This window comes from Oncorhynchus mykiss, chromosome 17 (assembly GCF_013265735.2).
Source record: "Oncorhynchus mykiss isolate Arlee chromosome 17, USDA_OmykA_1.1, whole genome shotgun sequence".
NCBI lineage: Eukaryota > Metazoa > Chordata > Actinopteri > Salmoniformes > Salmonidae > Oncorhynchus > Oncorhynchus mykiss.
The window spans coordinates 8,369,558-8,384,323 of NC_048581.1; the positions used below are offsets into that span (position 1 = coordinate 8,369,558).

The window sequence follows — 14,766 nt, forward strand, 5'->3', positions numbered from 1 at the left end:
GGGACCGGGTACAGGAGGGACGAGTAGTGGTAACCCCTGTTGTGCTAGTGGAGGCTCTGGAGGGACTCTCGGTCTCTCCCAGCGGTCCGTGGTCTGGACGACGCGGGCCATCGCGACGCCGAGATGTTGTAGCATCGCCTCGTGTTCTCTGACACACTCCTTGACTCCTGTAACCGGGGTACCTGCTCCTGCTGACTCCATGGTGGGGTGTGGAATTCTGTTAGGTATGCGTAACTGGCTGTAAGGGAGTCAGACGCAGGAGAGCAGAAGTTGGGTAGCCAAAGGAGCCTTTTATTTAGGCGAACAAAACACACGGCACTAAGAACCCTTAACACAATATGGGTTTGACATAACCCAGCGCAAACCAGTCTAGCGTGCACACACAAAACAACAAACAATTCCTCACACAGACATGGGGGGAACAGAGGGTTATATATATGTCTAATACTGAGGGAATTGAAACCAGGTGTGTAGGAAAACAAGACAAGACAAATGGACAAAAAAAAAGACGTGGAAAAATGAAAGGTGGAGTGGCGACGGCTAGAAAACCGGTGATGTCGACCGCCGAACGTCGCCCAAACAAGAGAGGATCTGACTTCGGCGGAAGTCGTGACACCCTGGTCATAGACTGCTCTCTCTGCTGCCGCATGGCACACCTCACCCCCCATATTGATCATATTAAATCAGGTCACACCTCACCCCCCATATTGGTCAGGTCACATCTCACCCCCATATTGATCAGGTCACATCTCACCCCCATATTGATCAGGTCACACCTCACCCCCATATTGATCAGGTCACATCTCACCCCCATATTGATCAGGTCACACCTCACCCCCATATTGATCAGGTCACATCTCACCCCCATATTGATCATATTAAATCAGGTCACACCTCACCCCCATATTGGTCAGGTCACACCTCACCCCCATATCGATCAGGTCACACCTCACCCCCATATTGATCAGGTCACATCTCACCCCCATATTGATCAGGTCACATCTCACCCCCATATTGGTCAGGTCACACCTCACCCCCATATTGATCAGGTCACACCTCACCCCCCATATTGATCAGGTCACACCTCACCCCCCATATTGATCAGGTCACACCTCACCCCCCATATTGATCAGGTCACACCTCACCCCCCATATTGATCAGGTCACACCTCACCCCCCATATTGATCAGGTCACACCTCACCCCCCATATTGGTCAGGTCACACCTCACCCCCATATTGGTCAGGTCACATCTCACCCCCATATTGATCAGGTCACACCTCACCCCCATATTGATCAGGTCACATCTCACCCCCATATTGATCAGGTCACACCTCACCCCCATATTGATCAGGTCACATCTCACCCCCATATTGGTCAGGTCACACCTCACCCCCCATATTGATCAGGTCACACCTCACCACCCATATTAATCAGATCGAACCTCACCACACTAACACAAATGCAGCAAACATACTGTATCTGAAAAGCCATTAAAAGGACGGTGATCAGTGTTTAGGGGAAATGGGTCGTTTAACACAAACTGTCATGCAACGTTTATTGAACTGAACACACAGTAGCAGCGTCAGACAGACACCCAACAAAATAAAAGTCCAGAGACAGGTTTACAAAATAAGAGTCCTTTAATGGTGGGAGATGAACAGATCATATGAAGTGCCTCTTGGCAGATTCAAGCTTACAAAAACACTTCCCCACATGCATACTGGGTATTGTAGTTCCCTGGAACATAGGAGATACAGTGAAGCAGTAAATGGAATGGGGGGGGGGGGGGGGGGGGGGGGGGGGGGGGACTACAAACATGGCAGACAATGGACTGTGCCCTGACTATTTTACCACCTAAGGGATGTTGGTAGCCATTTAAATAATCCCATGAGTCAGCCTTCTACGTGTCGGTCTCCTATGAGAGAGTATGGGACACTGGTCTACCACTAACCATCTGACATGTTATCATTGAGAGAGAATAATGCCTTGGCAAACAGAGAGGGGCCACTATAAAGTAGGGGGTGGAGGGGGTAATGGTCCATGTGAACACACAGACACACACTCATTCGCTCAGTCAGTCAATCACTACCTCACAGGTCTCTTATTTTCACACACACACAACGATGTAGCCAAGGTAATGGGGATAAGGGGTGTTGAAGGTGTCAGTGTAAAGTTGCATATAGAACAGAACGGTGGAGGGGGGGGGGGGGGGTATTTGACGTGGAAGGGATGGCTTCTAAGGGTAGTAGGGAGGACAAGAGGGGGGTGGGAGATAGGAGGGGGCTTTCAGGGGTGGAGGGGGTGTTCAGGCGGTATTCAGGGGTGATGGGGTATTCAGGGGGTGATGGGGGTATTCAGGGGGTGATGGGGGTATTCAGGGGGTGATGGGGGTATTCAGGGGGTGGTGGGGGTATTCAGGGGGTGATGGGGTGTTCAGGGGGTGACGGGGTATTCAGGGAGTATTCAGGGGGTGACGGGGTATTCAGGGAGTATTCAGGGGGTGATGGGGGTATTCAGGGGGTGATGGGGGTATTCAGGGGGTGGTGGGGGTATTCAGGGGGTGATGGGGTGTTCAGGGGGTGACGGGGTATTCAGGGAGTATTCAGGGGGTGACGGGGTATTCAGGGAGTATTCAGGGGGTGATGGGGGTATTCAGGGGGTATTCAGGGGGTAATGGGGGTATTCGGGGGGTATAGGGGGTATTCGGGGGTATTCAGGGGGTGATGGGGGTATTCAGGGGGTAATGGGGGTATTCGGGGGTAATGGGGGGTGATGAGGAAATTCGGGGGGGTGATGGGGGTATCAGAGCCTTGTCTCTATCCCGTGCGAAGGATGACGTGAACTCCAGAATCGGTGAACACCGGACCACTCATGTCTCCCACCTTCAGAGCGAAGGACGCATCCTCAAACGGCTTCTGCATCTGACCTGAAACACACACACACACACCTCTATCACAACTAATGTCTCCCACCTTCAGAGCGAAGGACGCATCCTCAAACGGCTTCTGCATCTGACCTGAAACACACACACACACACCTCTATCACAACTAATGTCTCCCACCTTCAGAGCGAAGGACAGGTCCTCAAACAGCTTCTGACCTGAAACACACACACACACACCTCTATCACAACTAATGTCTCCCACCTTCAGAGCGAAGGACAGGTCCTCAAACAGCTTCTGACCTGAAACACACACACACACACCTCTATCACAACTAATGTCTCCCACCTTCAGAGCGAAGGACAGGTCCTCAAACAGCTTCTGACCTGAAACACACACACACACACACACCTCTATCACAACTAATGTCTCCCACCTTCAGAGCGAAGGACGCATCCTCAAACGGCTTCTGCATCTGACCTGAAACACACACACACACCTCTATCACAACTAATGTCTCCCACCTTCAGAGCGAAGGACAGGTCCTCAAACAGCTTCTGACCTGAAACACACACACACACACACCTCTATCACAACTAATGTCTCCCACCTTCAGAGCGAAGGACAGGTCCTCAAACAGCTTCTGACCTGAAACACACACACACACACACACCTCTATCACAACTAATGTCTCCCACCTTCAGAGCGAAGGACATGTCCTCAAACAGCTTCTGACCTGAAACACACACACACCTCTATCACAACTAATGTCTCCCACCTTCAGAGCGAAGGACAGGTCCTCAAACAGCTTCTGACCTGAAACACACACACACCTCTATCACAACTAATGTCTCCCACCTTCAGAGCGAAGGACAGGTCCTCAAACAGCTTCTGACCTGAAACACACACACACACCTCTATCACAACTAATGTCTCCCACCTTCAGAGCGAAGGACAGGTCCTCAAACAGCATCTGACCTGAAACACACACCTCTCTCACAACGAAAACAGGACTTTGTGCCTGTCTGTGATGCTTGTCTGTGATGCTTGTGTGTGTGTGTGTGTGTGTGTGTGAGAGAGTGGATAGTATATTTTCCATTTGACCGTGTGTGTGTGTGTGTGTGTGTGTGTGTGTGTGTGTGTGTTACCTCTGCCGAACAGTCCCAGGTCTCCTCCGTTGCGTGCGGAGCTGCAGTCACTGAACTGAGAGGCCAAAGCCTCAAACTCCTCCTCTCCTGACTGCATCTGCTCTATGTACTCTGCAACATGTTAACACACACACCATGTTATGTAACACACACACACACTACAACATGTTAACACACCATGATATGTAACACTACAACATGTTAACACACACACACACCATGTTATATAACACACACACACACACACACCAACATGTTAAACACACAAACTGCAACATGCTAACACACACACACAGTGCAACAACATGCTAATAACACACAGTGCAACAACATGCTAATAACACACAGTGCAACAACATGCTAATAACACACAGTGCAACATGGTAATAACACACAGTGCAACAACATGGTAATAACACACAGTGCAACAACATGGTAACAACACACAGTGCAACAACATGGTAACAACACACAGTGCAACAACATGGTAACAACACACAGTGCAACAACATGCTAACAACACACAGTGCAACAACAACATGGTAACAACACACAGTGCAACAACAACATGGTAACAACACACAGTGCAACAACAACATGGTAACAACACACAGTGCAACAACAACATGGTAACAACACACAGTGCAACAACAACATGGTAACAACACACAGTGCAACAACAACATGGTAACAACACACAGTGCAACATGGTAACAACACACAGTGCAACAACAACATGGTAACAACACACAGTGCAACAACAACATGGTAACAACACACAGTGCAACATGGTAACAACACACAGTGCAACATGGTAACAACACACAGTGCAACAACATGGTAACAACACACAGTGCAACATGGTAACAACACACAGTGCAACAACAACATGGTAACAACACACAGTGCAACATGGTAACAACACACAGTGCAACAACAACATGGTAACAACACACAGTGCAACAACAACATGGTAACAACACACAGTGCAACATGGTAACAACACACAGTGCAACATGGTAACAACACACAGTGCAACATGGTAACAACACACAGTGCAACATGGTAACAACACACAGTGCAACAACATGGTAACAACACAAAGTGCAACAACATGGTAACAACACACAGTGCAACAACATGGTAACAACACACAGTGCAACAACATGGTAACAACACACAGTGCAACAACATGGTAACAACACACAGTGCAACAACATGGTAACAACACACAGTGCAACAACATGGTAACAACACACAGTGCAGCAACATGGTAACAACACACAGTGCAGCAACATGGTAACAACACACAGTGCAACAACATGGTAACACACACAGTGCAACAACATGGTAATAACACACAGTGCAACAACATGGTAATAACACACAGTGCAACAACAACATGGTAACAACACACAGTGCAACAACATGGTAATAACACACAGTGCAACATGGTAATAACACACAGTGCAACAACAACATGGTAACAACACACAGTGCAACAACATGGTAATAACACACAGTGCAACATGGTAATAACACACAGTGCAACAACAACATGGTAACAACACACAGTGCAACAACATGGTAATAACACACAGTGCAACATGGTAATAACACACAGTGCAACAACAACATGGTAATAACACACAGTGCAACAACAACATGGTAATAACACACAGTGCAACAACAACATGGTAATAACACACAGTGCAACAACAACATGGTAATAACACACAGTGCAACAACAACATGGTAATAACACACAGTGCAACAACAACATGGTAACAACACACAGTGCAACAACAACATGGTAATAACACACAGTGCAACAACAACATGGTAATAACACACAGTGCAACATGGTAATAACACACAGTGCAACATGGTAATAACACACAGTGCAACAACAACATGGTAATAACACACAGTGCAACAACAACATGGTAATAACACACAGTGCAACAACAACATGGTAATAACACACAGTGCAACAACATGGTAATAACACACAGTGCAACAACAACATGGTAATAACACACAGTGCAACAACAACATGGTAATAACACACAGTGCAACAACAACATGGTAATAACACACAGTGCAACAACAACATGGTAATAACACACAGTGCAACAACAACATGGTAATAACACACAGTGCAACAACAACATGGTAATAACACACAGTGCAACAACAACATGGTAATAACACACAGTGCAACAACAACATGGTAACACACAGTGCAACAACATGTTATATGTGTATATTCTTATTCCATCCCTTTACTTAGATGTGTGTGTATTAGGCCGTTGTTGTGGAATTGTTAGATTACTTGTTAGATATTACTGCATTCGGAACTAGAAGCACAAGCATTTCACTACACTCACAATAACATCTGCTAACTGTGTGTATGTGACCAATAACATCTGCTAACCATGTGTATGTGACCAATAACATCTGCTAACTGTGTGTATGTGACCAATAACATCTGCTAACCATGTGACCAACAACATCTGCTAACCGTGTGTATGTGACCAACAACATCTGCTAACCGTGTGAATGTGACCAATAACATCTGCTAACCATGTGTATGTGACCAGTAACATATGCTAACCGTGTGAATGTGACCAGTAACATCTGCTAACCGTGTGACCAGTAACATCTGCTAACCGTGTGACCAGTAACATCTGCTAACCGTGTGACCAGTAACATCTGCTAACCGTGTGACCAGTAACATCTGCTAACCGTGAGACCAGTAACATCTGCTAACCGTGAGACCAGTAACATCTGCTAACCGTGAGACCAGTAACATCTGCTAACCGTGTGACCAGTAACATCTGCTAACCGTGTGACCAGTAACATCTGCTAACCGTGTGACCAGTAACATCTGCTAACCGTGTGACCAGTAACATCTGCTAACCGTGTGACCAGTAACATCTGCTAACCGTGTGACCAGTAACATCTGCTAACCGTGTGACCAGTAACATCTGCTAACCGTGTGACCAGTAACATCTGCTAACCGTGTGACCAGTAACATCTGCTAACCGTGTGACCAGTAACATCTGCTAACCGTGTGACCAGTAACATCTGCTAACCGTGAGACCAGTAACATCTGCTAACCGTGTGACCAGTAACATCTGCTAACCGTGTGACCAGTAACATCTGCTAACCGTGTGACCAGTAACATCTGCTAACCGTGTGACCAGTAACATCTGCTAACCGTGTGACCAGTAACATCTGCTAACCGTGTGACCAGTAACATCTGCTAACCATGTGACCAATAACATCTGCTAACCATGTGACCAATAACATCTGCTAACCATGTGACCAATAACATCTGCTAACCATGTGACCAATAACATCTGCGAACCATGTGTATGTGACCAATAACATCTGCTAACCATGTGTATGTAACCAATAACATCTACTAACCATGTGTATGTGACCAATAACATCTGCTAACCATGTGTATGTGACCAATAACATCTGCTAACCATGTGTATGTGACCAATAACATCTGCTAACCATGTGTATATGACCAATAACATCTGCTAACCGTGACCAATAACATCTGCTAACCATGTGTATATGACCAATAACATCTGCTAACCGTGACCAATAACATCTGCTAACCATGTGTATGTGACCAATAACATCTGCTAACCATGTGTATATGACCAATAACATCTGCTAACCGTGACCAATAACATCTGCTAACCGTGTGTATGTGACCAATAACATCTGCTAACTGTGTGACCAGTAACATCTGCTAACCATGTGTATGTGACCAATAACATCTGACTTGACATGCACGTAGTTTATCAAACTGTCTCTCACCATCTCTCTCAACACACCCAGAGACGGTCAAACATTAGATCAAATGTTGTCACACCAACTCTTTCCCCCAACTACTCACTTTGTATGAGGTCGAGGGCCTCCTCTTTGGAGCGCGTGATGTTCTCCTCCCTCCAGGAGGACGGGCGACGCGATTGGCTGTGCTTCACCAGGAGGTGGGAACAACGCACCTTGTCTGGCTCGCCACTCCCATCACCTACAATTCAATACAACTTTATTGTCCCCTCCCATCACCTACAATTCAATACAACTTTATTGTCCCCTCCCATCAGCGTTCAATACAAATGTATTGTCCCCCCCACTTCACCTACAACACAAATGTATTGTCCCCTCCACTTCACCTACAACACAAATGTATTGTCCCCTCCACTTCACCTACAACACAAATGTATTGTCCCCTCCCCTTCACCTACAACACAAATGTATTGTCCCCTCCCCTTCACCTACAACACAAATGTATTGTCCCCTCCACTTCACCTACAACACAAATGTATTGTCCCCTCCCCTTCACCTACAACACAAATGTATTGTCCCCTCCCCTTCACCTACAACACAAATGTATTGTCCCCTCCACTTCACCTACAACACAAATGTATTGTCCCCTCCACTTCACCTACAACACAAATGTATTGTCCCCTCCACTTCACCTACAACACAAATGTATTGTCCCCTCCACTTCACCTACAACACAAATGTATTGTCCCCTCCCCTTCACCTACAACACAAATGTATTGTCCCCTCCCCTTCACCTACAACACAAATGTATTGTCCCCTCCACTTCACCTACAACACAAATGTATTGTCCCCTCCCCTTCACCTACAACACAAATGTATTGTCCCCTCCACTTCACCTACAACACAAATGTATTGTCCCCTCCCCTTCACCTACAACACAAATGTATTGTCCCCTCCACTTCACCTACAACACAAATGTATTGTCCCCCCCACTTCACCTACAATACAAATGTATTGTCCCCTCCCCTTCACCTACAATACAAATGTATTGTCCCCTCCACTTCACCTACAACACAAATGTATTGTCCCCTCCACTTCACCTACAACACAAATGTATTGTCCCCTCCACTTCACCTACAACACAAATGTATTGTCCCCTCCCTTCACCTACAACACAAATGTATTGTCCCCCCCACTTCACCTACAATACAAATGTATTGTCCCCTCCACTTCACCAACAACACAAATGTATTGTCCCCCCCACTTCACCTACAATACAAATGTATTGTCCCCTCCCCTTCACCTACAATACAAATGTATTGTCCCCCCCACTTCACCTACAACACAAATGTATTGTCCCCCCCACTTCACCTACAACACAAATGTATTGTCCCCTCCCCTTCACCTACAACACAAATGTATTGTCCCCTCCCCTTCACCTACAACACAAATGTATTGTCCCCTCCCCTTCACCTACAACACAAATGTATTGTCCCCTCCACTTCACCAACACAAATGTATTGTCCCCTCCACTTCACCTACAATACAAATGTATTGTCCCCTCCACTTCACCAACACAAATGTATTGTCCCCCCCACTTCACCTACAATACAAATGTATTGTCCCCTCCCCTTCACCTACAATACAAATGTATTGTCCCCCCCACTTCACCAACAACACAAATGTATTGTCCCCTCCCTTCACCTACAACACAAATGTATTGTCCCCCCCACTTCACCTACAATACAAATGTATTGTCCCCCCCACTTCACCTACAATACAAATGTATTGTCCCCTCCACTTCACCTACAATACAAATGTATTGTCCCCCCCACTTCACCTACAATACAAATGTATTGTCCCCTCCACTTCACCTACAATACAAATGTATTGTCCCCCCCACTTCACCTACAACACAAATGTATTGTCCCCCCCACTTCACCTACAATACAAATGTATTGTCCCCTCCCCTTCACCTACAACACAAATGTATTGTCCCCTCCACTTCACCTACAACACAAATGTATTGTCCCCTCCACTTCACCTACAACACAAATGTATTGTCCCCTCCCTTCACCTACAACACAAATGTATTGTCCCCTCCCTTCACCTACAACACAAATGTATTGTCCCCTCCACTTCACCTACAACACAAATGTATTGTCCCCCCCACTTCACCAACAATACAAATGTATTGTCCCCTCCACTTCACCTACAACACAAATGTATTGTCCCCCCCACTTCACCAACAACACAAATGTATTGTCCCCCCCACTTCACCAACACAAATGTATTGTCCCCTCCACTTCACCAACAACACAAATGTATTGTCCCCCCCACTTCACCAACAACACAAATGTATTGTCCCCCCCACTTCACCAACAACACAAATGTATTGTCCCCTCCACTTCACCTACAACACAAATGTATTGTCCCCCCCCACTTCACCAACACCACAAATGTATTGTCCCCCCCACTTCACCAACAACACAAATGTATTGTCCCCCCCACTTCACCAACACAAATGTATTGTCCCCTCCACTTCACCAACAACACAAATGTATTGTCCCCCCCACTTCACCTACAACACAAATGTATTGTCCCCCCCCCTTCACCTACAACACAAATGTATTGTCCCCTCCCCTTCACCTACAACACAAATGTATTGTCCCCTCCACTTCACCTACAACACAAATGTATTGTCCCCTCCCTTCACCTACAATACAAAAACACTTTATTGTCCCCTCATCACCAATACAACTTAATTGTTCATATGATGCTACAACAAACAGTCTTCTTCTCATCCCCCCAAACAGCAGCACACTTCACACAGTAGAGGAGAGGCACACTTCACACACAGTAGAGAGGAGCAGCACACTTCACACACAGTAGAGAGGAGCAGCACACTTCACACAGTAGAGGAGAGGCACACTTCACACACAGTAGAGAGGAGCAGCACACTTCACACAGTAGAGGAGAGGCACACTTCACACACAGTAGAGAGGAGCAGCACACTTCACACAGTAGAGGAGTGGCACACTTCACACAGTAGAGGAGAGGCACACTTCACACACAGTAGAGGAGAGGCACACTTCACACACAGTAGAGGAGCAGCACACTTCACACACAGTAGAGGAGCAGCACACTTCACACACAGTAGAGGAGCAGCACACTTCACACACAGCAGAGGAGCAGCACACTTCACACACAGCAGAGGAGCACACTTCACACACAGCAGAGGAGCAGCACACTTCACACAGTAGAGGAGCAGCACACTTCACACACAGCAGAGAGGAGCAGCACACTTCACACACAGTAGAGAGGAGCAGCACACTTCACACAGTAGAGAGGAGCAGCACACTTCACACACAGTAGAGAGGAGCAGCACACTTCACACACAGTAGAGAGGAGCAGCACACTTCACACACAGTAGAGAGGAGCTGCACACTTCACACACAGTAGAGAGGAGCAGCACACTTCACACACAGTAGAGAGGAGCAGCACACTTCACACACAGTAGAGAGGAGCAGCACACTTCACACAGTAGAGAGGAGCAGCACACTTCACACACAGTAGAGAGGAGCAGCACACTTCACACACAGTAGAGAGGAGCAGCACACTTCACACACAGTAGAGAGGAGCAGCACACTTCACACACAGTAGAGAGGAGCAGCACACTTCACACACAGTAGAGAGGAGCAGCACACTTCACACACAGTAGAGAGGAGCAGCACACTTCACACACAGTAGAGGAGCAGCACACTTCACACACAGTAGAGAGGAGCAGCACACTTCACACACAGCAGAGGGGAGCAGCACACTTCACACACAGTAGAGAGGAGCAGCACACTTCACACACAGTAGAGAGGAGCAGCACACTTCACACACAGTAGAGAGGAGCAGCACACTTCACACACAGTAGAGAGGAGCAGCACACTTCACACACAGTAGAGAGGAGCAGCACACTTCACACACAGTAGAGGAGCAGCACACTTCACACACAGCAGAGGAGCAGCACACTTCACACAGTAGAAGAGCAGCACACTTCACACACAGTAGAGAGGAGCAGCACACTTCACACACAGTAGAGGAGCACAGGGTCAAACCATAGTGCAGCGCCCCTGGATGGAGAGAGCCAGTATGTTGTTGGGTTAAGGGCCAGCATGCTGTTGGGTTAAGGGCCAGCATGCTGTTGGGTTAAGGGCCAGCATGCTGTTGGGTTAAGGGCCAGTATGTTGTTGGGTTAAGGGCCAGTATGTTGTTGGGTTAAGGGCCAGCATGTTGTTGGGTTAAGGGCCAGCATGTTGTTGGGTTAAGGGCCAGCATGTTGTTGGGTTAAGGGCCAGCATGTTGTTGGGTTAAGGGCCAGCATGTTGTTGGGTTAAGAGCCAACATGTTGTTGGGTTAAGGGCCAGCATGCTGTGGGGTTAAGGGCCAGCATGCTGTGGGGTTAAGGGCCAGCATGCTGTGGGGTTAAGGGCCAGCATGCTGTGGGGTTAAGGGCCAGCATGCTGTGGGGTTAAGGGCCAGCATGCTGTGGGGTTAAGGGCCAGCATGCTGTGGGGTTAAGGGCCAGCATGCTGTGGGGTTAAGGGCAAGCATGCTGTGGGGTTAAGGGCCAGCATGCTGTGGGGTTAAGGGCCAGCATGCTGTGGGGTTAAGGGCCAGTATGTTGTTGGGTTAAGGGCCAGTATGTTGTTGGGTTAAGGGCCAGTATGTTGTTGGGTTAAGGGCCAGCACCCCCCCCCCCCCCCCCCCCCCAGTTTAATTTTACAGTGCCCCACCAGGGATTCTAACCGTGACCTGTCAGCTACAGGTCCATCCCCTTAGCTGCTGGGCGACCTACCTGACCCCACCGGACGCTCCCACTGGCTGGCATTGGTGATGTGGTTAAAGTAGTACACTCTACCTAGGAAAGGGAGGAGGGAGAAAGAGGATGGGGGAGGAAGAGGTTGGTGGGGGAGAATGGAGGGAGAGAGGACAGGGGAGAGGGGAGGGAGAGAAAGGGGACGGGGGAGAGAAAGAGGACGGGGAGGGAGGGAATGGAGAGAAAGGATGGGGAGGGAGAGAAAGGATGGGGAGGGAGAGAAAGGATGGGGAGAGAGAAAGGATGGGGAGAGAGAGAAAGGATGGAGAGGGAGAGAAAGGATGGAGAGGGAGAGAAAGGATGGAGAGGGAGAGAAAGGATGGAGAGGGAGAGAAAGGATGGAGAGGGAGAGAAAGGATGGGGAGGGAGGGAAGAGAGAGGAGAGGTGTTGGTTTGGGGGATGAGAAAGAGGGAGCCGATGCTACAACTGAAGTCTACCGAAGCTTCCTTTCCTTCATGTGCATTAATCTACACAGATAAAAGCATGAATCTACACAGATAAAAGCATGAATCTACACAGATAAAAGCATGAATCCTACACAGATAAAAGCATTCATCTACACAAATAAAAGCATGAACCTACACAGATAAAAGCGTGAACCTACACAGAAAAGCATTTTGCTTTAGTCATGGAATGGACAGAACTAATCTCAGTTGGTCGTCTTCAGCAACTTTTAATGATATTATGCTGAAGAAGGCGTTGAGAAAATCCTTATTTAACTTCTGCTCACTGGGCAGAAACCCGCCATCCTAACACAGGTGGCGGCAGGGTAGCCTAGTGGTTAGAGTGTTGGACTAGTAACCGGAAGGTTGCGAGTTCAAACCCCCGAGCTGACAAGGTACAAATCTGTCGTTCTGCCCCTGAACAGGCAGTTAACCCACTGTTCCCAGGCCGTCATTGAAAATAAGAATTTGTTCTTAACTGACTTGGTTAAATAAAGGTTATAAAAAAAGGTTAAAGGTTAAAGGTTAAAGGTTAAAAAAAAAAAAAAAAAAAAAAGGTGTCGGAATGGTCCCAAGGCGCGGGACAAAATGACGTCATTGTTATGGGCCTTGTTATTTTCTGCTACCTCGCGAGCTGGCGTGAAATGAATGAATGGACATTAAATGAATAAACTGACCAACTCAAAATGACGACACCCCATACAACAGTATATCTTCCAATACATATATCCCTAAGAATTGTTTTGATTATGAAATAAGTTACTGTCCAATGCATAGTACGTTGAACAGTTGTCAAAACATGCATGCGCCGCTGCTAGTTAGGCTAGCTTCCTGGGTTAGTCGTGAGGGTAATGACTGGCTAACTAAACAACACCAGATGATAGCTTTTGATACACGCACTAGTCAAACGAATAACCATCAGACACAATTCACAAATAAACATGCGTCACCACCTAACGATGCAACAAGATTACAACCAACCTAACTAGCTAAGTAATTTAGCTAAGCCGCTAACGCTAGCATTTGGGTTCGTTCGGTCGGTACTTTGCCATGCAAGTGGTTTGTGCACCAGCGACAAATTGCTCGGATGATATAGCTAATTATCGCTCTCAACCTACTGGAACTGCGGCTCATCCGCTTTTCCCACCCGGACGGTAGCTTCTCGTCCTCGGCGTCTGCCATTTTCCCTGCTTGCTTTCAAAACTGTGCAAGTCACTCCTCTTTGCCTCTGGTGGCTCGTAGAATGCGGCTGTAAGGAAACGTCTGCTGCTGATTCTGTTGTTGCACCTTCCATCCGCCAGGTGTCAAAGAGACATGTTTAGAATATTCTTCACTTTTCTAGAAGGGTTGCTTTTACATGTGTTTTGTTGTTGTTGCATTAGACATGTATTTCTCATGATAAACTACATTGGATTTAATCGAATGGTATGTTGATATCATTTCGGCTGTTTATTCCACTGATCTACAGTAAAAAAAAAAAAAAGCCCTTATAGACTGATGTGACCGCATTTGTTATTTCGTTGCAACTATTCGCAGCACTTCTGGTTGGTTTACGGCATAGCTGAATATTGCAGTGCCCGCCTTCTCTTGACATGTCACCCTATGAGAGGC

At 47.1% G+C, this 14,766-nt stretch overlaps 1 protein-coding gene across 6 annotated transcripts; it reads right to left on the reverse strand.

Moving 5' to 3' along the window:
* Positions 1-2,687: 2,687 nt before the first annotated feature.
* Positions 2,688-14,674, reverse strand: LOC110487335 (peptidyl-prolyl cis-trans isomerase NIMA-interacting 1). 6 transcript variants are annotated; one of them, XR_005036782.1, is made up of 7 exons: positions 14,274-14,674; positions 7,951-8,085; positions 4,032-4,142; positions 3,700-3,779; positions 3,364-3,531; positions 3,064-3,269; positions 2,796-2,927 (listed from the first exon to the last, which is right to left on the reverse strand). XR_005036782.1 is itself a non-coding variant. In XM_036948778.1 (6 exons), the coding sequence occupies exons 1-5, from the start codon at positions 14,335-14,337 to the stop codon at positions 2,818-2,820; spliced, it is 483 nt and encodes a 160-aa protein (XP_036804673.1). In that variant the 5' UTR covers positions 14,338-14,666; the 3' UTR covers positions 2,696-2,744; positions 2,804-2,817. The 6 variants fall into 6 exon arrangements, 4 of the variants coding, with proteins under 4 accessions (XP_036804671.1, XP_036804673.1, XP_036804672.1 ...); XR_005036781.1 differs by lacking the exon at positions 2,796-2,927 and adding an exon at positions 12,691-12,753 and having other exon boundaries at positions 14,274-14,670; XM_036948778.1 differs by lacking the exons at positions 3,064-3,269; positions 3,364-3,531; positions 3,700-3,779 and adding exons at positions 2,696-2,744; positions 12,691-12,753 and having other exon boundaries at positions 2,804-2,927; positions 14,274-14,666.
* Positions 14,675-14,766: the final 92 nt, after the last annotated feature.

What these genes read in the sequence shown, in the direction of transcription:
- LOC110487335 (XM_036948776.1), bottom strand. Translation starts at nt 14,337, where the DNA reads ATGGCAGACGCCGAGGACGAGAAGCTACCGTCCGGGTGGGAAAAGCGG. An exon ending in GGAGCGTCCGGTGGGGTCAG is followed by an intron (nt 8,086 to 12,690) that starts GTAGGTCGCCCA and finishes ATTGAATTGTAG; the next exon opens with GTGATGGGAGTGGCGAGCCA. An exon ending in GGCCCTCGACCTCATACAAA is followed by an intron (nt 4,143 to 7,950) that starts GTGAGTAGTTGG and finishes AACATGTTGCAG; the next exon opens with AGTACATAGAGCAGATGCAG.